This window comes from Myxocyprinus asiaticus, chromosome 16 (assembly GCF_019703515.2).
Source record: "Myxocyprinus asiaticus isolate MX2 ecotype Aquarium Trade chromosome 16, UBuf_Myxa_2, whole genome shotgun sequence".
In the NCBI taxonomy this organism is placed as follows: Eukaryota; Metazoa; Chordata; class Actinopteri; order Cypriniformes; family Catostomidae; genus Myxocyprinus; species Myxocyprinus asiaticus.
In genome coordinates this window covers 24738439-24762529 of record NC_059359.1, presented here as the reverse complement: position 1 = coordinate 24762529, position 24091 = coordinate 24738439, and the positions used below count along the sequence as shown (strand labels likewise).

Genomic DNA, 24091 nt, shown 5'->3' with positions numbered 1-24091 from the left:
AGAGAGCCAAATTCTTGATCTACTTGCGCAGGAAAGCAATAGATATTGCTCTATTTCAGGAAACCTACTTAAAGCGAGCGGACATTCAGAGGTTACAGAATACATTTTATAAAATTGCAGCTTTCTCCACTGATAATACTAAAACTAAAGGTACCATTGTTTTAATCTCTCGTAGCTGTAACCTCGAGAAAGTCAAGATCAATCTGGCAGGCTTGCCTATTTTTGTACAAACATTAAGGGGAAGAACATAGCAACTAATCACTTGCTCTCATTGATAGATTATTCCTTGATTATTGGGGGGGGGGGGGTATGAATGCTGTGATAAACCCAGTATTGGATAGATCTTCTTCTTTCAATAAATCTCAGCTTAAGTCCTCCTCTGTGCTTAATGATTTTGTAAAAACATTGAATTTGGTAGATGTTTGGAGATCTGGGAACCCCTCAATTTAGAAATTATACCTTTTTCTCGACATGGCATCTGTCATATTCAAGAGTAGACTATCTACTGTGCTCTAAGGAACTTCTGAATTCTTTTGATCAGACAATGATACTCCCAGCCATTCTTGCATATCATAATCCTATGATGGCAAATTTTGAATGTAACCTGTTTGCTGAAAGATCTCCGCGGTGGCATTTTAACATTTCCCTTCTACGGAATGACCAGTTCGACAAAGACTTCAAAGCCAATTTGTCTGAATTTCTTTCGTTTAATATTGGTTCAGTTGAAGACCCTATATTTGTCTGGGAAGCTACAAAAGGCTTTATTAAAGATTTCTCCATAGCCTTGGCCACTAATGTAAAAAAGTTGTGTAATCATAGAATCGAGTATCTAGAAAAAGAATGTCTAACACTCGAATTGTCGCTAAAATCTTCATTCACTCGTTCGGTATTTAAGACGCTTCAGACTGAATGATGGCAGAACTGAATGATCTTCTGAGAAGGAAAGCAGAATTTGTGATACACAGAACCAGACAGACCTATTACTTCAGTGGCGCGACCCAGCAAACTCTTAGCCCTAAGATTGAAGCAAAGTCAGGTAAAAACCTGCATTGACATTATTAATCACCTATCTAAAGGGCTGGTTAGGGATAGCAAAGAAATTAACATTTTCTGACTTTTCATCTGAACTTAATCCTACAAACCCCAGTTGTGCCACTTTTTTGCAATCTCTTATTTTACCAAATCTCAGTCATGGGGACGCCGAATGTTTAGGACAGCCAGTTACTTTGGAGGAACTGAAAGGAAAAGCGCCAGATTTAGATGGGATCCCAGCAGAGTTATTTCTCAAATATTTTGATTTACTTGGTCCTGTCTTCCTGACAGCCATTCACACAGCAGTAGAGGCTGGTGCCTTTCATCCAGAGATGAACACAGCGCTGATCTCGTTGATATCCAAAAAAGGGAAAGATCATATGGAATGCATGAATTACAGACCCACTAGTTTGTTAAATACAGATATTAAAATGTATGCTAGAATTTTGGCCCTGCGATTACAGCGATATATAAATAAATTAGTCCATCCAGACCAGACCGGCTTTATGCCAGGTAGATTAGCATCAGATAACATCTGGAGACTACTGCACGTCATACACGAATCCCGGGCCTGTCTCACTCCAGCTGCTGTTCTTTCCCTGGACACGGAGAAAGCGTTCGACAGGTTGGAGTGGGATTACCTCTGGTCTGTTTTGGACATGTATGGTCTTGGTAAAGACTTCTTGAACATGATAAACGTTCTATATAAAAACCCCACCGCTTCTGTTGTAACTAATGGTATGCATTCTCTACCCTTTAATATTCAAAGAGGCACAAGACCTTTATCCCCAATGCTGTTTGCGCTGTCGCTCAAGCCTTTAGCCCAACTGATAAGACAGGAAAACCGTTGCTCGATTTCAGTTAACTCCCATAAACAACATATATCTCTCTATGCGGATGATATATTACTTTTTATTTACAGACAGCAATTCCCCAAATAATGATGGTATTTAAAAATGTCAGTACACTCTCCAGTTAAAAATCAACTGGGATAAATCTTCTTTGCTTCCACTTAATAATACTGCTAAGACAGTTAGACTGCCATGTAAGATCCCTATTCAATCTTCAATTACTAACTTAGGCATTGTTGTTTATCCATCCCTGCATGTCATTCCTGATACCAACTATCTACAAATTCTAACCAGGGTGGAACAAGATCTCGAAAGATGGACCTCGATGCCGTTATATTTACACGGCAGAATAGTGAATGTTAAAATGAATGTTTTTCCATTTCCAATTTTCTTAGTTCCATGATTCCGTTACCTGCCCCTAAAAAGTTTTGGCACAAACTTGATTCTAAGCTCCTTAAATTCATCTGGAATGGTAAACAAACCAGAGTTAAATTTGAAACATTGCAGCATGCAAAACATAATGGAGGTTTAGTGTTTCTGAATTTTTTATTGTACCATAGGGCCTTTCAAATAAAACGCATTAAGGTTTGGCTCAACCCACTTTCCAGGGTTCCTTGAGAGAGACAGAGGAGAGCTTAGCAGGCAAATACAGGTTACAAGACATTCTGTTCTCTGGGTTGAACAGCAAACAATGTATGCAAGCCTTTGGTCCAATCATTGCCAACACGATAGTTAACTTTAAACTGATGGAAAAATGCATTCATCATAATTGGCACACCCTTACACCTATCTGGTATAATAATAATATTCGTTTGGGAAGTGCACCATTTTTCTCCAGAGACTGGATGCAGAATGGCATTTATACTGTACACTGAAAGACATTTCTGGTCCTAAGTGCATGTTAACCTTTCAAGAAATGTGTGAGCAGTATGAAACAGAACCCTCTTCCCTCTTTTTATATCTGCATCTCAGGTCGGCTATGAAGGCCTATGGGGTGCCTTGTGGGGAACTGCTCCCCACACATCCGATCATTGCTTGGCTTGACATGTCCCCTTCCAGACACCTGATCTCATGGATGTACGGGAAGGCCTTAGAGGCTACAGCAAAATGCTTAGCCATACTGCGTACCTTGAACTAGAGGATGGAATCATGGATTGGGGAAGAGTATGGGGGAATATTTTTACCTCATCAAGGAATCCTAATCAACCAACTTCTGTCACAGAACATATTGGAGCCTGCTTAGAAGACATTGTATTGACTCCTCCTTTAGCCCCTTCTGTGATAAATGTTCTGACCAACAGCTTGGATCATTTCTTCATATGATGTGGGAATGTAAAAAGATAAAAAAAATTTGGAATGAGGTCTGTACTATCTTATCAAAAATGATTGACTATTCTATACCAATAAACCCCTCTGTATTGCTACTGAATGACAATACTATGTTGGCTTTCTCTAAGCTGCAAAAAATGGTTTGGCTTGCCGGTCTGACATCTGCAAAGAAACTGCTAGCGCAATACTGGCTCCCACCAAACACCAAAAATTGGTTGACACATCTCCGGGACATTATAATGTTAGAAATATCCACGGCTCGGGTTAAAGATCTGGACTATAGCTGCTGAGAAGATTTCCAAGTATATTGCACATAACCATGACCAGAGTGAATACCCTACCACCTTCTCTTTTTTTTTTTTTTTTTTTTTTTTTTTATTCCCATAATTTATGTTTCATAATTCCTGTGACCTTGTTTTTTCTGTGATATTATCTACCTAGTATGTATCCCATTGTAAAGAGACCGCAGGGTTAAGCAGGGTGGAAGAGGGAGGGAGGGTTGGGATATTGAATTGTCACGTGTATTCATGTTTACATTTTAGCTTGTTTATTGTTAATTAATACAAATAAAAAAAATTATACTTATTCAACTGAGGTCATAAGAGCCCATAGTTACAGAATCACCCTAAAAATGACAATGACACAGACAAGCCCACATTATCATAATCGCCAAAACTTACCACGCTGCAATTTTAATCTTTAAATATCCACTTGTCTTGGTGTAAAATGAAGACACTGCATGACAAAACTACTCTTTTTCATAGTGTGGAGCAGACAAAGTGTTTATTTGGTGCACTTGCTGCTGCTGCAGTGGTGGACTCGACTCCAGTGACAGAGCGCAGCTGTAAAGTTACACTGTCGTAAAAGTCCCTTTCAAAAAAATGGAAATACATTACGCATTTATTTACACTTATTAAATTAAAACCAGTAATGTAATGACAGGAACGTCGCCCATTGTAACGAAGTAAAAGCAAATTTTTTCATTAGAAATTACTTGAGTAAGAGTGAAATATACCCACCTTTAAATATACTCATTAAAGTACTTTTTTTTCCAAAAAGTTACTCAAGTAACTGTAACAGAGTAAATGTAGTGTGTTACTACCCACCTCTGGACGTGAGCCCTCTTTGGTTGATTGAAGACCAGACGTGCTGCAGCGTTCTGGACCATCTGCAATGGCTTAATCGTACTAGCTGGCAGACCGGCCAACAGGGCATTACAGTAGTCCAGTCTTGACATGATCAGCGCTTGGATCAGGAGCTGTGTAGCATATTCAGACAGGAAAGTTCTGATTTTCTGGATGTTGAAAAGAGCAAATCTGCAAGACCAGGCAGTTGTTGAGATGTTGGTAGTGAAGTTTAGCTGGCCATCCACCACTCCCATGTTCCGGGATGTCTTGGAGGTGTTACATTTCATAATCCTTCTTTTAAGGATTTTGGGAAAACCCTAAACCAAGTCTGTAGAATAACAATATGCTGGCTTTGTTTTGGTTTATTATGTTTACCTTTAACATAATAATACCCAGAGAAACACACATACACACATATACAAACACTTTCTAAAGAAATTTCTTGGTAAAGGAGCAAGCCAGAGGCGAAAATTAACCATGGCTGCTGAGCCCAGTTTTTCTCGTCTCGTCTATTTACATCTGCGACTACACAGAGGGTCATAAACTCATTTGCTGAAGCTGTAAACTCATTAGGCTGGAAACTGCTTGGATGGATTTGCATCACTATAAACAAATATAGAGATCAAACACAAACAAAGAAGGTATACTGTAGACAAGTGTGGCTTATGCAAGTATAGATAACCGATGGCCAGTTGTAGGTGTGTACGTGTTTGAAAATGAGAGGTCTCAGAGGAGTGCTGTTCTGCTTCTTTCCTGCTGAATTAGCACTAGCTTCTCTCTTAGCAGACAGACTCTAGGCTTTATATTGCCAGAACTGCAAAATCTGTCTAGACTGATGGAATACAAGCTCACAGCAATGATTTACACAGCACTCTTCACACACACACACACACACACACACACACACACACACACACACACACACACACACACACACACACACACACACACACACACACACACACACATGCTTCTATTCCACTTTTCATTTGTATTATATTACCATCTTAAGTTTAAGTGGAAAGTTGAAATAAAAAATTAATATGAATTTTCAGAATTTCTTATTATAGTTTTGTTTTAATGACAGCATGCACTCAAGCTGGCATGGACTCCACTTTATATGGGTTTGAACTGCTTTTGTAGAATTTTATTTTCAGAGAATAAAATAGAAGATGATTATGACTTAAATTTTTCTAAGGCAGTGTGTGAGATAAAGAGAAGAGTATGATGATGATAAAGAAAACATATTATTAGGGCAGCATTAATAAATTAGTAGTTGCAGAGAGTGGGTGGTTTCACCAAGGAAAGAGGTCAGACTCTGGCTGCTGTGTGTATGTCTGTGTATGCATGTGCGTGTATATAGAGTATGTTTGTGTGCATGTGTGTTTGTCTGTGTCATTTGTATATTATACTGTATGTATGAAGCCACTAATGAGGAGAGACAGAGAGAATGAATGCAGGAGGCGTGGCAGAGGGGTTCAGTGCAGGGTACCAACAGCAGAGGGCAACAATGCCACAACAATGATTATAGAATGCTGTTGATGAGGGTTTTGTGTTCATATTTTTTTCTAAATAAACAGTTTCATTTGTAAATGGTGCTTGTGTTGTCTGAGAATTTTGAGGAAGATTCAGAGTAAATCTGTGAATTAGGTTTAGGGGTGTGGCTAATATAGTGGTTTTGAATATAATAGTTAACATAGGAGAACTGTTTATTTCATTATATTTTTTTATAATAAATATATACTGTATATAAATTATATTATAATGAAAATAAATGCCTTTGACACATAAAAACAATAGAAGAAAAGAAAGCCATAAAAGAATAATCTCATTCAGGTTTATGTTTAAGGTCAAGTTCTATATTGTCTTGCTTAGCAAAAGTTAAATATATAGAATAGAGGAATAGAGCGAGAAAATAATAAATAACAGACAAATAGATAAATAAATAGCTAATAAGACAAAGGCAAATATAGAACTAAATACATACAGATGTACAGTATGTTAGTATATACAGTAGTGAGGTAGTATGGTAGTGCAAACATTTTTAACATGCAAATGTTTTGACATATACAGTAAATGTCTAAATATAAATATAATTATTTTCTATTATTTATTTTAAGGTGCAATTTACAATCATGCTTTTTTATTAAACTGCACTATTATGACTCGAAGACATTACATATTACAGCTTTTTCTGTTAAAGCATAATTTTCTGTAAAGCTACTTTGAAATGATGTGTGTTGTGAAAAGCGCTATACAAATAAGAATGACTTGACATATGCAATGTATGTTTAATCCTTGTAGTGCAAGTGATCATGTATAGGTGCAAAGTCTTTCTTGTGCAACAGTAGGATGATTTTGGGATGATGGAAAGTTACATTTGTGTTAACATATGCAATCTTTTAAGAGTAGCCTACATATGCTGGAGACATACTCAAATTCAGAGGTGTCATAGTCAGATCAGTCAGTAGATCAATCTAGAAAAAACAGGCCAGTCACACAGATGGTAACAAAAAGAGATGCACCAATTTATCTGGCAACTGAGTAATAAGGTCCTCAGCATCCTCCCTAATGGGCTTTTCATGGAGAAATGCATGGCTTTGCATGTGCGTTGCAGTGTGAGGTAGTTGGTTGTATGTTTTCGCATAATAAACAGCCCGGAGATAACTGTACAACCTTCTAGCTTTCCCTGCGGCTGCACACTTACAGCTATCAGAACCCACCATGATGCCTGAAGCAGCATGGGATGATCTCAAGTGGACAGCCAGAAGCAATGATTAAATTAAAAAAAGGTTGTCTAGTAGCCTTATAGACTTGCCTGAGATTTAAAGATAAACTAAGATATTAAATTAGTTATGTTGAAAGCTGTGGGAGCAATGCTCTAAACTGACACTTTTTTTTAAAATTCTCTCTGTTTTTGTCAATCTTTTCATGGAAAACTACATGGTTTCATGCAATTGTTACCTTAAAGATCTATTTTTTATTTGATCTAGCCCTTAAAAATGACTTTTGCTGGTCATTATATACAGGATTGGGGAGTAACGGAATACATGTAACGGGATTACGTATTTAAAATACAAAATATAAGTAACTGTATTCCACTACAGTTACAATTTAAATCATTAGTATTTAGAATACAGTTACATTCAAAAAGTATTTTTTGAACATTTGAACAGTGGTGAAACACTTTCTTGTGATGTTACATTCATATGAGCAGACAGAGAAGTACGTCTGAAGTAAGTTTGGAGCAGAAGAAATATAAATAAACCTTGTGTAAATTGTCAGCTTTACGCTAAGCTAAAATGCTATTTCTAGCCATTTTACATGCACGTTACCAGGCACGATAATTTTGTTTATCAAGAAAATTCACATTGGATCATAATTTCTTTTTTTCTAGTAAGACCTTTGATATTAGGGCAAAAAATCATATTCTTGATAATAATATTTGTATTGTTTTCCTGTAAAAATATCTAAAAATCCTTAAAACAAGATAAATTAGATTTATCTTGTTTTAGAAACAACACAGCATAAGATATTTAGGTTTTTCAGAGAATGTATGTTTAACATGTGTATTGTGTCTTATTGTACTGGCAGAGTTTTTATAGTCAAAACAAGTGAAAAAAATCTACCAGTGCTGAAGAAGTAATCCAAAGTATATAGAATACGTTACTGACCTTGAATAATTTAACGGAATATGTTACAAATTACATTTTACAGCATGTATTCTGTAATCTGTAGAGGAATACATTTAAAAAGTAACCCTCCCAACCCTGATTATATATACTTTTTAACTTTTTATATAGTGGATACAAGACTGGATACATTTTTCTTCTTCTTTATTTATTTATTTATTTATTTATTTATTTATTTATTTTTTGTTGCCTACTTTCATTTGGTGTTTTTACTAATGTAATGTTTATTACATTATATGTTTATTGCAACTGAATTAATTTGATCACAAAGCAATTTTTAACTGAAGAAGAATATGAAATTATCAACAATATCTTTTTTGTTCACCTTTTTATAAATATCATCATAAATAGCGATAACATTTAATAAAGCAAAAAGGTTTTGCTGCTTATTTGTGGTTGCATGTGTCTGTTAGTGTGTGTGTGTTTATTTGTTTGTACCTCCTATCTCTGCATCAGCATACATGTCTACCCCCCCCCCCCCCCACACACACACACCCACCATCTCCCGCTGTGTGTCTGGTGGCACAGACAGCCAGCATCCGCATTGCGTTGTAGCTCTTTTTCTCACTCCCCCTCTGTGTCTTTCTCTTTCTTTCTGCTTCTCTCTCTCTTCTCGTCCCTTTCTTTGTCTCTTTCTTCATCTTTCACCACCATAGGGTTGGAAAAGGGCACAGATCAGCATATATCCTACCACAGGTGTGGTGAGAGGTTGTTCTGTGTTCAGCTGTCGATAGTTTCTGTTGTATATTTAGGATTCTGTATTCAGTTCACACACTAAATGCCATAATGTCATGTGTTATAATGATCTGTTTTAGACTGCCTCAGTATCTGTTCTCCACTGCACACATCTGACCTTCAGGTTCTGCTTTAATTTTCCAACCCTTCACCCACTTCCACTCCTTCACCCCTACTGCAGCTTGATCTGATGCACCCACATCAATGACTGGTGGAATATTAAAGGAATAGTTCATCCAAACATTCTGTCTTTAGTTACTCACCCTCATGTCATTCCCAACCTGAATTACTTTCTTTCTTCTGTAGAACACAGGATAATTTTATAGAATGTTTACACTGCTGTCTTTCCTTTACAATAAAAGTGAATGGTGACTAAGACTAACATTCTGCCTAAAATCTTTTTTAGTAGGCCTTATTCCATGAAAGAAAGAAAGTCATACAGCTTTGGAATGACATAAGTAAATAATGTCAGAATTTAGCATTTTTGGGTGAAATATCCCTTTAAGATAAATGTTGTATGTGCTTACAGATGCTTGTTCATGCAGATGTGTGTGTGAATCTGAGGCTGGTTGAATTTAAATATGCTTTAGCAATAATGCCCATCAACTAGATTGGAAGTTTTCCTGAAATTTGTCTGGTGACTCGAAGAAGCGGCTGTCTTATTGCGTGATGAGCAGTTATGTTGAGAGTGACTTAGAAGTGTGGCTAGCTTGGCTCTGAAATGGGGAGACCTGCACCAAGCATGGTGACGTCGATCCTCCAACAAAAACCTTAGTGCTTTGTTTCATCTGCTAACTTTTGCAGACATGGCACCACGCTGGATAGGACTGAAGCATCCATGCACACAGAGACAGAAAGAAATGCAGAAAGAGACAGGAACTAGTCTAATATAAGAGAGAGATGGAGGAGAATACAATAGAAATAAGACCAGAGGTGTCATGTAGCTATTTTTTTTAGGGGACATTGGCGCACTTGGTGCCCTAGGCAAGATACATGACCAAAAGAAAAGAAATACTTAGCAGATTATTATTTCTTCACTATATATGTGAGATAGCATATCAAACCACAGAATGATGACTCTGAGTCATTACAGATATTGCAGCTTAATTTTCTGTTATAGCACAATTTTCTATAAAGCTGCCTTGTAACGATGTGTTGTGAAAAGCACTATAGGGGATCCCGGTTCAAGTTACACCCTAATACATATACTGTATATATATATATATATATATATATATATATATATATATATATATATATATATATATATATATATATAGTTGAAGTCAGAAGTTTACATACACCTTAGCCAAATGCATTTAAACTCAGTTTTTCACAATTCCTGACATTTAATCGTAGAAAACATTCCCTGTCTTAGGTCAGTTAGGATCACTTTATTTTAAGAATGTGAAATGTCAGAATAATAGCAGAGAGAATTATTTCTTTCATCTTTTATTTCTTTCATCACATTCCCGTGGGTCAGAAGTTTACATACACTTTGTTAGTATTTGGCAGCATTGCCTTTAAATTGTTTAACTTGGGTCAAACATTTTGGGTAGCCTTTCACAAGCTTCTCACAATAAGTTGCTGGAATTTTGGCCCATTCCTCCAGACAGAACTAGTGTAACTGAGTCAGGTTAGTAGGCCTCCTTGCTCACACATTCTTTTTCAGTTCTGCCCACAAATTTTCTATCGGATTGAGGTCAGGGCTCCAATACATTGACTTTGTTGTCCTTAAGCCAATGGGGTCATTGTCCATTTGGAAGACCCATTTGCGACTAAGCTTTAACTTTCTGTCTGATGTCTTGAGATGTTGCTTCAATATATCCACAAATTTCCCTTCCTCATGATGTCATCTATTTTGTGAAGTGCACCAGTCCCTCCTGCAGCAAAGCACCCCCACAACATGATGCTGCCACCCCCATGCTTCACAGTTTGGATGGTGTTCTTTGGCTTGCAAGCCTCACCCTTTTCCTCCAAACATAATGATGTTCATTATTGCCAATCAGTTACATTTTTGTTTCATTAAGCCAGATGAAATTTCTCCAAAAAGTAAGATCTTTGTCCCTATGTGCACCTGCAAATGGTTTTGGAGCAGTGGCTTCTTCCTTGCTGAGCAGCCTTTCAGGTTATGGCGATATAGGACTTGTTTTACAGTGGATATAGATACTTGTCTACCTGTTTCCTTAAGCATCTTCACAAGGTCCTTTGCTGTTGTTCAGGGATTGATTTGCACTTTTCGCAATTCATTTCTAGGAGACCGAATGCATCTCCTTCCTGAGCGGTATGATGGCTGCATAGTCCCATGGTGTTTATACTTGCATACTATTGTTTGTACAGATGAACGTGGTACCTTCAGGCATTTGGAAATTGCTCCCAAGGATGAACCAGACTTGTGGAGGTCCACAATTTTTTTTTTTTTCTGAGGTCTTGGCTGATTTCTTTTGATTTTAACATGATATCAAGCAAAGAGACACTGAGTTTGAAGGTAGGCCTTAAAATACATCCACAGATAAACCTCCAATTCAGTACACCTCCTATCAGAAGCTAATTTGCTAATTGTCTAAAGTCTTGACATCATTTTCTGGAATTTTCCAAGCTGCTTAAAAGCACAGTTAATTTAGTGTATGTAAACTTCTGATCCACTGGAATTGTGATAAGTGAAACAATCTGTCTGTAAACAATTGTTGGAAAAATTACTCCATGCACAAAGTAGATGTCCTAAATGACTTGCCAAATCTATAGTTTGCTAATATGAAATCTGTGGAGTGGTTAAAAAATGAGTTTTAATGACTTCAACCTAAGTGTTATATATGTAATATATATACAGTACTGTGCAAAAGTCTTACAGGCACATAAGATGTTTCACAAAAACATTTGTCTTAAGATTATTAAGACAAATAGGTTATTTAAGGTTATTTGTCGTCAGCTTTAGTGTTTCAATAGGAAATATAACCCCCCCCCCCCCCCCCCAAAAAAAAATCTTCAAGAGAGCCTTGGAACTATCTGCCAACTAGGAGAATTGGTGCTGTTTTGAAGGCAGTGGTGGTCACACCAAATATTGATTTAGCTTTTTTTATGTTTACTGGACTTTGTATGATGTTAATTGTTAATTTTATTTTAATTAATTGATTAAATAGTAGTATTTTTAAGTAAGTATTTGACATAAAAAATACGTCATATTGTCATAATTTATATGATTAGAAAATATATGAGTGAAGTCATAGATCCACACTGTTATATTATTTATTGATTAAAAATAGCAACATTTCACAGCACAAAGATCAGGTTGATTAAAACGTTACTATTTTTAATCAGTAAATGGTTTGTGAATCTCTTCACTTGTATTTTAATGCTTTGCTCCGTCACCTGTCGAAAGAAATATTGGATGCACGTGCATTGTCCCTCCTTTTTAGAAAAAATGTTGCCCTAAAAATGACCTCATAAAGATAAAAATGTCCCTGATTCACAATTCCAGGGGGCAAATATTGGCCCGTTAATGAAAAAGATAATTTCTGACACTATTCCAAGTATATGTGTTCCACTTGAGAAAAAGTCATATGAGTTTGGAGGATCATAAGGGTGGGTAAATGATGACAGAATTTTCAGCTTAAATCATGCTGTGATTTCTGACACACCATCAAAATAATTTTGAAACCTAATTATCAAAGACATATTTTAAAAATTGCATATATAAATATATATACCTCAATAAGATAATAATTCACCTTAATAAGACATACAAAGCGGTAAGAAAGAAAAAAGGGGGAAGAAGTAGACAGAGGGAAACAAATGGAGATATAGTGAGAATCATAAAAATATTACTATAGTTCTATAGGAGAGGAGGGATAAATAAAAGAGAGAGAGAGAAGATATTGAAGAAAAATGAATAAGAAAGATGGAAGCTTTTGCAAATAATTCTCAGACTGCCTCCAGCCAGAAGAGACAGTGCCACTAACAGCTGTTGCTATCCCTCTGTGTTGTAGGGCTCTGCGTGGAAATGGAGGTTACTAAGCATTCCCTTTGCATACCCAGAATAATCTGCTATAAAGCTAATGTACTGTATAGCTGATCCATACTTGTGCACCCTTGTTCAAAAGCTCTCTTTCATGTTGCTTCGCATCAATGTCTGACCATCTTTATCCCAAAATGTACTGACGATGCTGTCTGCGGCAGACATTTTGGCACTAGAACAAGGGGCTTTCCTACACACTGACTGAAAATGGCATGGAATGGGGCTATACCCTCGTAGCTCTTCCTCGTTGTGTGGGTCAGGGCAGCTATCATCCCCTTCTCTGCTGTTTGTGCCTGTCTTTGTCTTTGTTACTGTTCCTTCTCAAAGCCAAACGAGTAACCACCCCCACTCACTGTACCAGCATGTCATAAATCATATTAAAATGACTACACCTCCAAGTGAAGGCTGTGGGACTGTAGTATAGCTGGCTAAAGAGGCCATGGGAGGACAATGCAGCATCATTACGGATTTAGTTCAGCTTCGAGAAACGATACCCAGCTGAGAATGTTTCTAAGTTTTTATTTTGGCAAACAAACTGTTGATTTGACATTAACTGTTTGCTATTTTGCCAGTGTGTCTGTGTGCATGAGAGTGTAGATACTTTTCAGACGCTCAGAAACCAATGCATTTCTGTCACACATGACCTAAATGTGTAGAAGATCTAGTCAGACTAAGCCAAAAGATACAGAACATGCATACTGCATGTCATATACCATAAAAATAAGTGTACACAAAAAAAAAATGTGCTTCATGTGGTATCATCTAAATTAACTGGTTTTATTCAAGTCAAAAATATTGTTCAACATCACTGAATCAACCTGAATACATAAGGTTACACCAACAAAACTAATCTTAAGCATTAGATAATAGCCTTTTAAGGTAACAATTACAGGTTACCACTTTTTGCAGTGTAGGATAATGCTGCAATGCCCACCATATGGTTGACATTTTATCCATTGTATTTTATTGTGCATTTTAACCTGCTGCACAGCGGATTCTATTGCATTAAGCACAACGCCTCAGGCACTACCTCAAGTGCTGAAAATATATGTAGTACCTGTGCGAACATGTTAGCGTACGACTGTTGCTGATTCGTTACACTGGTGAGCGGCGTGGCATGTGTTGGAGAGATAGAGTGTAATCTGATGAGGCATACCGCAGATTGATTAAGAGAAGATTGCGGCAAACACGGGGAGTAATATTTTCCAGCACTTTATCTTTTTGTTAGCCTGATGCTCTCTCACATCTTACCCTGTTTGGAACTCTGAGTTTCCCTTTCCTTCCTATTCTCCACTCTTCTCTCTTCTCTCTTTCCCCTTTGCCCCCTCCCTGCTCCCTCTGTCTCTTACACACATTTCCTCTTTCTCTTTCAGACACACACAGGCGCATGAGCACACAGACTGCAAAAGAAGGGGGGCAGGGGGAGTAACAGAGACACGATGCCTGAAAAAACGTGAGTGAGGGAAGAGAGAGAGAGAGGTGGAAGAGAATGGAAATGGAATAGGCTTGGGAGGGAGGGAGAGAGAAAGAGAGAGGTAGACAGAATTTGAGATTAGGGGACAAGGGATGTGAGTGGTTGAGATGCTAATAAGAGACAGAGAGTCGTGGAAGACACAGAGAATCAGTGATGCTGATGAACAGAAAATGTGTGTGCACATCTGTGTGTAGTTTGTGTGATTATGTGTGTCTGTCTGACTGACTGGACACTATCTGAGGTTCTTGTGGTCCTGTAGACTATAGGATCGCTGTAGGGGAGGTAGGTTGTGTGTTACCTATTGGATCAGTGCAATTGCCTCTGGTCTACCTGCCACTGTGCTCTTTGTCTGTGTGTCTGGCTGTATGACTGTCTGTCTCTTTTACCCCCAGAAAGAGGGAGATATGACCAGACACTCAGATGGGACATACAGACAATGTGTCCGATGATGGATATGGCTGCATTTCATATGTGCTTTTTATTCTTTTCATTTATGTTTCTCTTTGTCTTTTCAGGTTTAACTTTCGAGTCAGACACTTGCATGTCCACATCCCTCATGCTGTTCAAGAGTGTGTGAATTGGTTTTCCAGCTAATCGCATTGTATACTTAGTTTTCAAGAGATTTAATTCATTGGCATGAATGAATACTTTTTGTCGCCAAAAGCTTGACATCACCAAAGTCTGCATATACCAGATTCCAGACCTGCGAAAAGGTAGTGCTCTCTGCATCTCATTTTGGCTTTTCTCGCCATTCATACCCGCTACATGATTATGCGCTTTTTGGCAGAGGCTTGAAGATCTTTGTCATAGACAGTTTACTGTGGTGTTTGTGTGCACACCTGTGCACATGCATCTGCTGAATATTGGACTGGTATGTGTATGTATTTTGATTGGAAGACTGATAAATCTGATGCTTTAAAGTGCACCATTGTCAATTTTTTTTTTTTTTTTTTTTTTTTTTTTTTTTTTTTTTTTTTTTTGCAACACCTTGAAAAGACAATAGAACTGTGGGTCTAACTACTGCTGCAGTCATTTTCATAATTCATGATACCATGATTTTTCAAGGATCGTTTTGTCATCATGTTTGTATTTTCGAGTCCAGTCTGATGTATTGCATGTGTTCCATGAACTCACATCTATCACATCTTTCATAGTTTTTTTGTGTTTGATCTTTAGATTCATTTCTAATGTTGATCATCTGTACCTTTGTCATTTGCTGACGTTCAGTGCGAAGAATTTGAGCAATTTTGTGTATCACTTACTCAGTCACTGTGTCAGTTGTATCAGCTGTCTACCAAGAGGGGGCACTATTGCACCATTGCACCTTAAGTCTCTCTTAATTTCCCAGTTTTCAGTTTAAATTCACACCTATAAGTTTAGCCTCTTAAAATGCGTAACATTAGACACATTAATGTTTTTCCTTTTTATCTTTACAGGTTAAACTCAAATCTGGATTACTTCCAGACATGGAGCTGTAGGTATTCCATTTTGCCCTGTGCTCATGTTACCTGGAGACAGTGGAAACTGCGGTCCATGTTTTTGTGATATATATAATGTGTTCCTAGCTATTTTTTGTTTGTTGATTTAATTTACTGAGAATTACTTTACGCAAATTAGTTCTATATGATCGTATTTTTTCCTTAATCAAGGCTACTGGTTATTATGCAATATTATGAGAACAATTTTGTCTAGGGACTCAGCAAATAAATCTGTAATTCTCCAAAGGTAAAGCTCCTTTAGCAGATGAGGTTTTACTGAAGCTGCTGGCACAATCTTGCAGCAGATGATGCAACGGCTGCGTTTGAAGGCTTACAGCTTCTGCGGTGAAAAATATTGCAGTAAAAGTACCCACCAACAACACCCCATGGTTTTATTATGACTGACACGACACAGTGTGGTGCAAACATTAACTGGCACGTTCTTCGAGTTCTATATATGAAGTTATGTGTTTACTCTATGCACCCTGACAGCCAGAATGCATTGAGTGTGGAAATCTGACTGAATTTGTACAGCGCAATGCAGTCTGAGCCCTTTTTTACAGGTGGTTTAAATGTTTGGAATCTGAAGTAATGAAGACATTGGAATCGAAAGCATGACATTAAATGTAATTATGTATTTTTAATTCCAGCAACTTGGTCATATCTTTCCAAGTATGTCTCTTTGTCCCTGAGACCCTTAACCTGTTAGGTCAAATAAGGTCACAGGTGAGGTCCTCAGGAACAGGGCTGCATGCGCTGTCATCCCCAAAAATTAAACAAAGGAGGATTATTTGCCATTTTTTCTTTTGTGTCTAAATTAAGATTAAATTTATGTAGAAAAGTGGCAGTTTTATGTTTATATTTAGTTTGATTAACCCTAAATATTGACCTCCAGTTGCAGTAGTGACCACTGGGGGCACACCCTATTGGCTGGCTTTGTGTTCTAGACAAAGAAATGGTCCAATTATAAGACAGCTAAGGGTTGTGACCCAAAAATATAACCATCACTGGTACTGTCATTTGGTCTAAATGAGACAAAATGTGGAATAAGAAATAACGGACATGTAGAGACTAGACATAGATTTCAATATTTATTATCTTTCATTAAATGAAAGAGAAATAAATTGTCCCACATAGCATTGCCAGAAAATTTTAAATATACATTTTAGTGTTAATGTCAATAATGCTAAAATATAACATCTACAAATGTCTGTTTTAGTCCCATCTGCTGTTAGAGGCAAAACACAGTAACTGAACCTTTTATTCTACCCTAACGAAATCATATCTTTTAGACTATCTGACTTATGGCACACAGGTTTAAATCAACTATCAACTATAATGAGTACTTTACTATGTGTGTATGTGTAACGCATTTGACTGGAGAATTAAATAAACTTTGAAGCCATTTTTCTCGGTTTCTGTGTTGGCATAGTTACTGCGTTTTACCTTTGTAGTGCATTGTTGTTGAAAAAAATCACTCTCCAGCACATGATGTACATTGCGAATCACAAATGAAGAATAAACCTTGGAGAAAAAATGGACACCGGCACTCCATGAAACCTACATTTTTCAGATTGCCCCTACTGACTTCCTGGCCTCTTGTCGGAGGGCCAGCTGTAGAATTAGCATCTTTAGACAGTGCAGTGCTATGCTACCTGTCTTCTGATCTTCGCTGATAGGCCAGCTAACTGACTACCCTGACTGCTCTCTAGCAGGCCTGCGGTGGGGCTCCTTCCTGCTATTGATTGGCTTGTCTTTGCACAGACAGATGAATGCATTAGTACCCAAGTCGCTCCTGCCACTGGAAATATATTAACTTCATGTATTAGGCACCCTGTCTCGTTACCATGGTGACACTTCGGAAAAGACTGGAAAGGGAAGTGGAGGGAGGAGAGGGGGTTTTGGGGTGATGGAATGGGGGGAGGGGTGTGGGATACGGGATGCAATGAGCTTGTGGGCTTGTTCGCTAGTCTCTCTCACTTTCTCAGACACAGTCTTTCCCCATTCTACTGTATAAGATTTTTTTTTTTTCCCTCTGTGTACATTACATTTATCTGTTTAAGATGCAATTATGCTTGTTCTCATGTCTCATTATTGCACCCATTGTTTCTTTATTGTTTTGTCATTTTACATTCTTTCTTCTGCTGCCCCAGAGCTTCTTGACTGATCACATTCACAGAAGGTCTTTTCCTTTGTTTCGTTCAATTTGGATCATTTGCAATATCACAAGCACCCCTCCACCATCATCAACAGGCACACATATTCATTCACATCTCTATCACTCTTCTTTCACCCTCTCTTTCTTTCTCTCTCACGCACACACACACACACACACAGACTCACACCATCTCTTTACTTCGCATCAGAAATGGTTCAAATGAGAGAGTTGAAAAGACAGTGGGGTAAATGAGGAATCAGAAATATTAGCGAGGCACAAGAGCACTAAAATCCACGTTTATTGCTTTTGTGTTGAGTTTTACCTGAATTGAGTTATTACATCTGTATGTCCTGAATTAATTCATGTTACAAAAGCCTTATTTAATTTAATTCTTCACATACCGAAAAATGTGTGTTTATTCTGGTTGTAGTCATCTTCATTTTAACACATATGTGAAAACCAAGTTCTGTTTCACAGTAAATCAATCAGTTGTAATCTCTGTGTTGATGGGTTCATCTGTGATTATGATGTAATAAACATTCTAAAGAATTTTCTAAAGATTCTTAGAACCTTTTGAAACTGAGTTTCATTTTGCAGTGTCGTGCAGGGTCAGAAACGCAAAAAAGAGAAATGTTTGTGTTGAAACTGTTGTTTTTCTGCTCAATTGTGAGCCCAGCTTTGAATTGTTATCAGTGCTTTATCAATGTCGAAGACAGTATTCGTTTGTGTTGGGGCCACATTCTTACCAAATACAATATAAGGAATGTGGACTCTTGTTTTGAAACAGTGGATCGAATATTCAACAATGAACCAAGAATAATTGAGGCAGGGAAAGTGGGTAAGAAATCACACCCTTATTATGCATTAAGCTATTTATAATATAAAATATAAAAGACATTAAACATGTCACAGACATGATTCATTTGAAAGTAAGGGTTGTCTTCTCTTCACTCTACACTGGAAAAATATGTTAACCTAAAAAATGTGCTTCATGTGGTAACATCTAAATGAACAGGTTTAATTCATGTAAAACATGTTATTTAACAACACTGAATCAACCAGAATACATTAGGTTACACCAGCAAAACTCATTTTAAGGGTTAGATCAGGTGGAACTAGCTCCTTAAAAGGAAAAGGATCATTTACTCACTCTTATGCCATCCCAGATGTCTATGACTTTCTTTCTTCTGCAGAACACAAAGATTTTTCAAAGAATATTTCAGCTCTGTTGGTCCTTACAATGAAAGTGAATGGGTACTAAAATTTTGAAGCTCCAGAAAGCACATAAAGGCAGCATGAAAGTAATCCATAAGACTCTAGTTGTTAAATCCATATCTTCAGAACCAAGATGATAGGTGTGGGTGCCCAGTAGGTAGCAAAATACACAAAGAATGTGAATCGCCAAAAACAAAAGAAGAAGAATGTGAAAGTGGAGATTTATTGTAAAAAAGGACTCAAATATTGATCAGTTTCTCATCCACACTTATCATATCACTTCTAAAGATATGGATTTAATCAATGGAGCCATATGGATTACTTTAATGCTGCCTTTATGTGCTTTTAGAGCTTAAACATTTTGGGACCCATTCACTTACATTGTGAGGATCTACTGAGCAGAAATATTCTTCTAAAAATCTTTGTTTGTGTTCAGCAGAAGAAAGAAAGTCATCCACATCTGGGATGGCATTAGGGTGAGTCAATAATGAGAGAATTTTCAGTTTTGGGTGAACTATCCCTTTAAGGTAACAACTACAGCTTACCATTTTTTGAAGTGTTTGCTAATACATTTTGTATCTTTTGATCTATTTATCTCTTCTTCTTTTCTTTTTTTTTTTTTTCTCTTTCTCAGGAAGAGGCTATGATCTGATGCTGAGGAATATCTTGCTGGCTGAAATTATGCCTATAGTGGAGGAATTTGACCAGAGGACAAATGAAGGTGACAGATGCATCTTATTAGTAATCTTCAGCAGCCAAGTTATAACTACAGAATGAGGATTTGGGGCCAGCCCGGTGACAATGCTTTATTGCCTTAATGTGGATTTCCCTGATCACAGAGTAAATATTTACCTTTAGACATGATTCATAAAAAATAATAGATGTGTATTTTAGAAGGCGTAACTCTTATCAGTGAACTCCAACAGTACTTAGATTGCAAAAATATTTCCACTTTCTTATGTAACGTGCACTGAAAATTGGTATGCACAGATAAAAAATGTCAAATGATTGCCTACACTCTCCGCACCCAGAAACACAGTGGATTTGTCAGATGCTAAAGGTAATGGCAAGCAATTGTAAAGTTATACATCTGACAGTTACTGATGTTTAATTACAGGCTTTACCTAATAAGAGGAGGAAATACTCCTTTGTCATGTTAAGAGTATGCGTGATTGAAATAAAAAAAGAATGTGTCTGTATCAGATTCAATAAAATTTGAGTTTTTTTCTACATCAATTTGGAATTCAACAACTTTTACATGAATTCTAGGTAACTGGAACAGAGCTCCTTCTTTATATCTTTTAAACAATTAAGAAAAGCAGAAGGGACAGACATGAGGTTGACATGAAATGTCAGGGAGAGCACTAGAGAGTAACAAACACACAATCTTTGATATGTACACTCTGAGTGCAATTGAGATAAATGGCTCTATACTTCTTTTAGACACAGTGTATGAGATCAGGTTACAGGCAGCAGCAAATAATTTCATTGCTGCAACCTCAAGGCTGCCTAGAGGTGAGACTTGCATTATCACTTCTATTTTGTTTGCTTGGTATACCATGATACACTTCTTTCCCCACAAGCTATATCCATCACAGTTTCTTCTTTATCTTCTTTCTTCTTGCCTTGAACATAAGTACACTCATTCACCACTGAATTAATGACTATTAAACCTACTCTGAATTCCTCTCATGCACTAAAAAAAAAAAGAATGTTAACCAAAAAAATCTAAATGAACTGGGTTTATTCAAGTCAAACATATTATTTTGCATCACTGAATCAGCTTAAATACATTATATTACACCGACAAACTTATATTAAGGGTTATATCAGGTCAAAACAGCTCCTTAATGTAACAATTGATGATTACCACTATTTACAGTTTGTGAACTTGTGCACATGGACCTACAGTATCTAAAGATGTGTTTTCTGTCATTTCTTGCAGCCTCTGGATGTTTCCCCCCCTGTGGTGAGCGACATGTTCCTTCATCATTGATCACATATGGCATAGCTCTTCTACAGCATACACTTCTTCTCTAAACAAATAAACAAGTTTATCGGACCCACTTTATATTAAGTGTTTTTAACTGCTATGTACTTAAGCATTTGATACAATGTACTTATTATGTACATACTGTACGTGTTGTAGCATTGTTCTTACATTTAAAGTACCTGCATTTAATTACATCTGTAGTTACACTGTTAACCTGACCCCTAAACCTAACCCTACCCCAACCCTTTAATCTAAACCCTAAACTTACCCCTAAACCTACTCTTACCTCAACCATAGTAGCAGCAAATGTGAATCTTGTGAGAATTTAGCAGAACAACATGTAGTTACACAATAAGTACATTGTATTGTATGTATTTTAATGTTAGTACATAGTAGTTAAAGACACCTAATATAAAGTGGGACTAGTTTATCTACTTCAGGGTCATAATCACCATAGACAGTGAGGGGGACACATCCTTCCAAATATTAAGAATAGTTATTGATCAATGTGGGTTTTTCAATGGACAATTTTTACATTTGGTCCCCCCGATCCTGAATATTTGGTTATGTCCTTGATCTACTTTTAACCTTGATCTGTTTTTAAATCTGATTACATTGTTTTAAAGTACATATGATTGTAAAAAATGTATTCTCACATAAATGGGATAAAATGTATTGTTTAGGTTTCCAGGCGCAAGGAGCTGTTTATAACTGCATGACCTGTCAGTTTGACTCTTGTGAGTTCCCGCTTGATTGCCCCGGTGAGTTGTTCAGTCTACAATGATATGTCATTCTATGCAGCCCACCCCCTCACCTAGTTCACTTGACATGATGGATATGTTATAACTCACCCTGACAGAACTGGCTCTGTAATTACATAACTGCATTTACACAGCACATCTATTTGTAGCTTTTAACTCTACTAAATGTACTTCAGAGCAAGGAAAGGTAGTTAAACTAAACCCTAGGCTTTGACACACTTTCACACATAATAAAATTTTGCACAGCGAGACCTGTGGGTCACCTAAGTTGGCAGGCCCCCTCCCACACACTGTGGTATTCATTTCCACTCAGAAGAGTTACAATTACTGCTCAGTGTATCGTTTCCTTTACTGCTTTCCCCAGAGGCTATGTTTAATATTATAATTAGGGGAATGGTAGGCAGACTGTGCTGCCCCTGTTCTTCTGTTGACAAAAGGCTTTCAATTGCAAGGTGAAGTGTTATAGATTTGCGTCTAGTGTATTGCTGTGCGTGTGTGTGTGTGTGTGTGTGGTGTGTGTGTGTGTGTGTGTAATAATGTGGGATATATGCAGGGTTGGGAGGGTTACTTTTGAAATGTATTCCACTACAGATTACCAAATACATGCTGTAAAATGTAATTTGTAACGTATTTCGTTGGATTATTCAAGGTCAGTAACGTATTCTAAATACTTTGGATTACTTCTTCAGCACTGGTAGATTTTTTTCACTTGTTTTGACTATAAAAACTCAGCCAGTACAGTAAGACAAAATACACATGTTAAAAATACATTCTCTGAAAAACCTAAATATCTTATGCAGTGTTGTTTCTAAAACAAGATCAATCAAATTGATCTTGTTTTAATGATTTTTAGATATTTTTACAGGAAAACAATACAAAAATTATTATCAAGAATATAATTTTTTCCCTAATATCAAAGGTCTTACTAGAAAAAAAGAAATTATGATCCAACGTGAATTTTCTTGATAAAAAAACATGATCGTGCCTGGTAATGTGCGCATGTAAAATGGCTAGAAATAGCATTTTAGCTTAGCATAAAGCTGACAATCTACACAAGGTTTATTTCTATTTCTTCTGCTCCAAACTTACTTCAAACGTATTTCTCTGTCTGCTCGTATGAATGTAACACATCATAAGAAAGTGTTTTACCGCTGTTCAAATGCACTTTGGATCACATCATTTATATGTATAAAATGTTCCATCTGAAAGGACTAAATATTAAATGAAACAAATGACAATAAAATGCAAAGTAATCTCTTCAGTAATCAAAATACTTTTTGAATGTAACTGTATTCTAAATACCAATGATTTAAATTGTAACTGTAGTGGAATACAGTTACTTATATTTTGTATTTTAAATATGTATTCCCATTACTTGTATTCCGTTACTCCCCAACCCTGGATATATGTGCTTTCACAGTGAAGGAAATCAAAGTAGAGGAGAACAACAGGACTCAGATGTGGTGTGAGGTCCCGTTCCACTTGCCCAAAGATGTAAAGATAGTCTGGAGATATGCAATGGTGAGAAGAAGTTAGGGCAACAGATTTTACTCTGTAAATTATACATGCTTGAATTTTGGCAGGGATTGGTACAAAGTCAAACATGCATAGGTTATGCATATATACTGTAGATTGCATACAAATACATTTCAAACAACGAATAGTTGATGAAGTTGTTCACATGACAAAGGATCAAATGACCAATGAGTAAGTGTAATAATAAGTAACTGATTTTAAAATAAATTGTTTTAAATATGTTGAAGCAATGAATTAATTTCATAAGTTTGAAGGAATTATTGCTTAATGAATGTAACAATATGTTAAAGGAATGTTCTGGTTTCAATACAAGTTAAGCTCAATTAAAATGATTTGTGGCATAATATTGTTTTCCACAAAAACATTTTTCAACTCATATCATACTTGATTTATTAAAAAAGAAGAAAAAAGTTGTGATTACAGTAAGGCACTTACAATGGAAGTTAAAGGAATATTCCGGGTTCAATACAAGTTAAGCTTAATCAACAGCATATGAGGCATAATATTGATTACCACAAAAATGTATTTTGACTTGCCCCTCCTTTACATAAAAAATAAAAATCTGGTTTACAGTGAGACAATTACAATTTAAGTGAACATTAAAATACACATTATTTCAAAATTATAGCCATAAGACATAAACAATATGCGTGTTAACATGATTTTAGTGTTATAAAATCCCTAACTAACCTTTT

The 24091-nt window shown here is 36.7% G+C and overlaps 1 protein-coding gene across 1 annotated transcript in view; it reads left to right on the top strand.

Moving 5' to 3' along the window:
- Positions 1–24091, top strand: part of spaca6 (sperm acrosome associated 6) — a 58952-nt gene that overhangs the window by 18148 nt on the left and 16713 nt on the right. Inside the window, exons 2-6 of the mRNA XM_051721017.1 lie at positions 19741–19827; positions 20550–20621; positions 21052–21075; positions 21783–21860; positions 23281–23381. Of these exons, the coding sequence (XP_051576977.1) occupies positions 19758–19827; positions 20550–20621; positions 21052–21075; positions 21783–21860; positions 23281–23381 (345 nt within the window). The 5' untranslated portion in view covers positions 19741–19757. The remainder of the gene's footprint in view (positions 1–19740; positions 19828–20549; positions 20622–21051; positions 21076–21782; positions 21861–23280; positions 23382–24091) is intronic.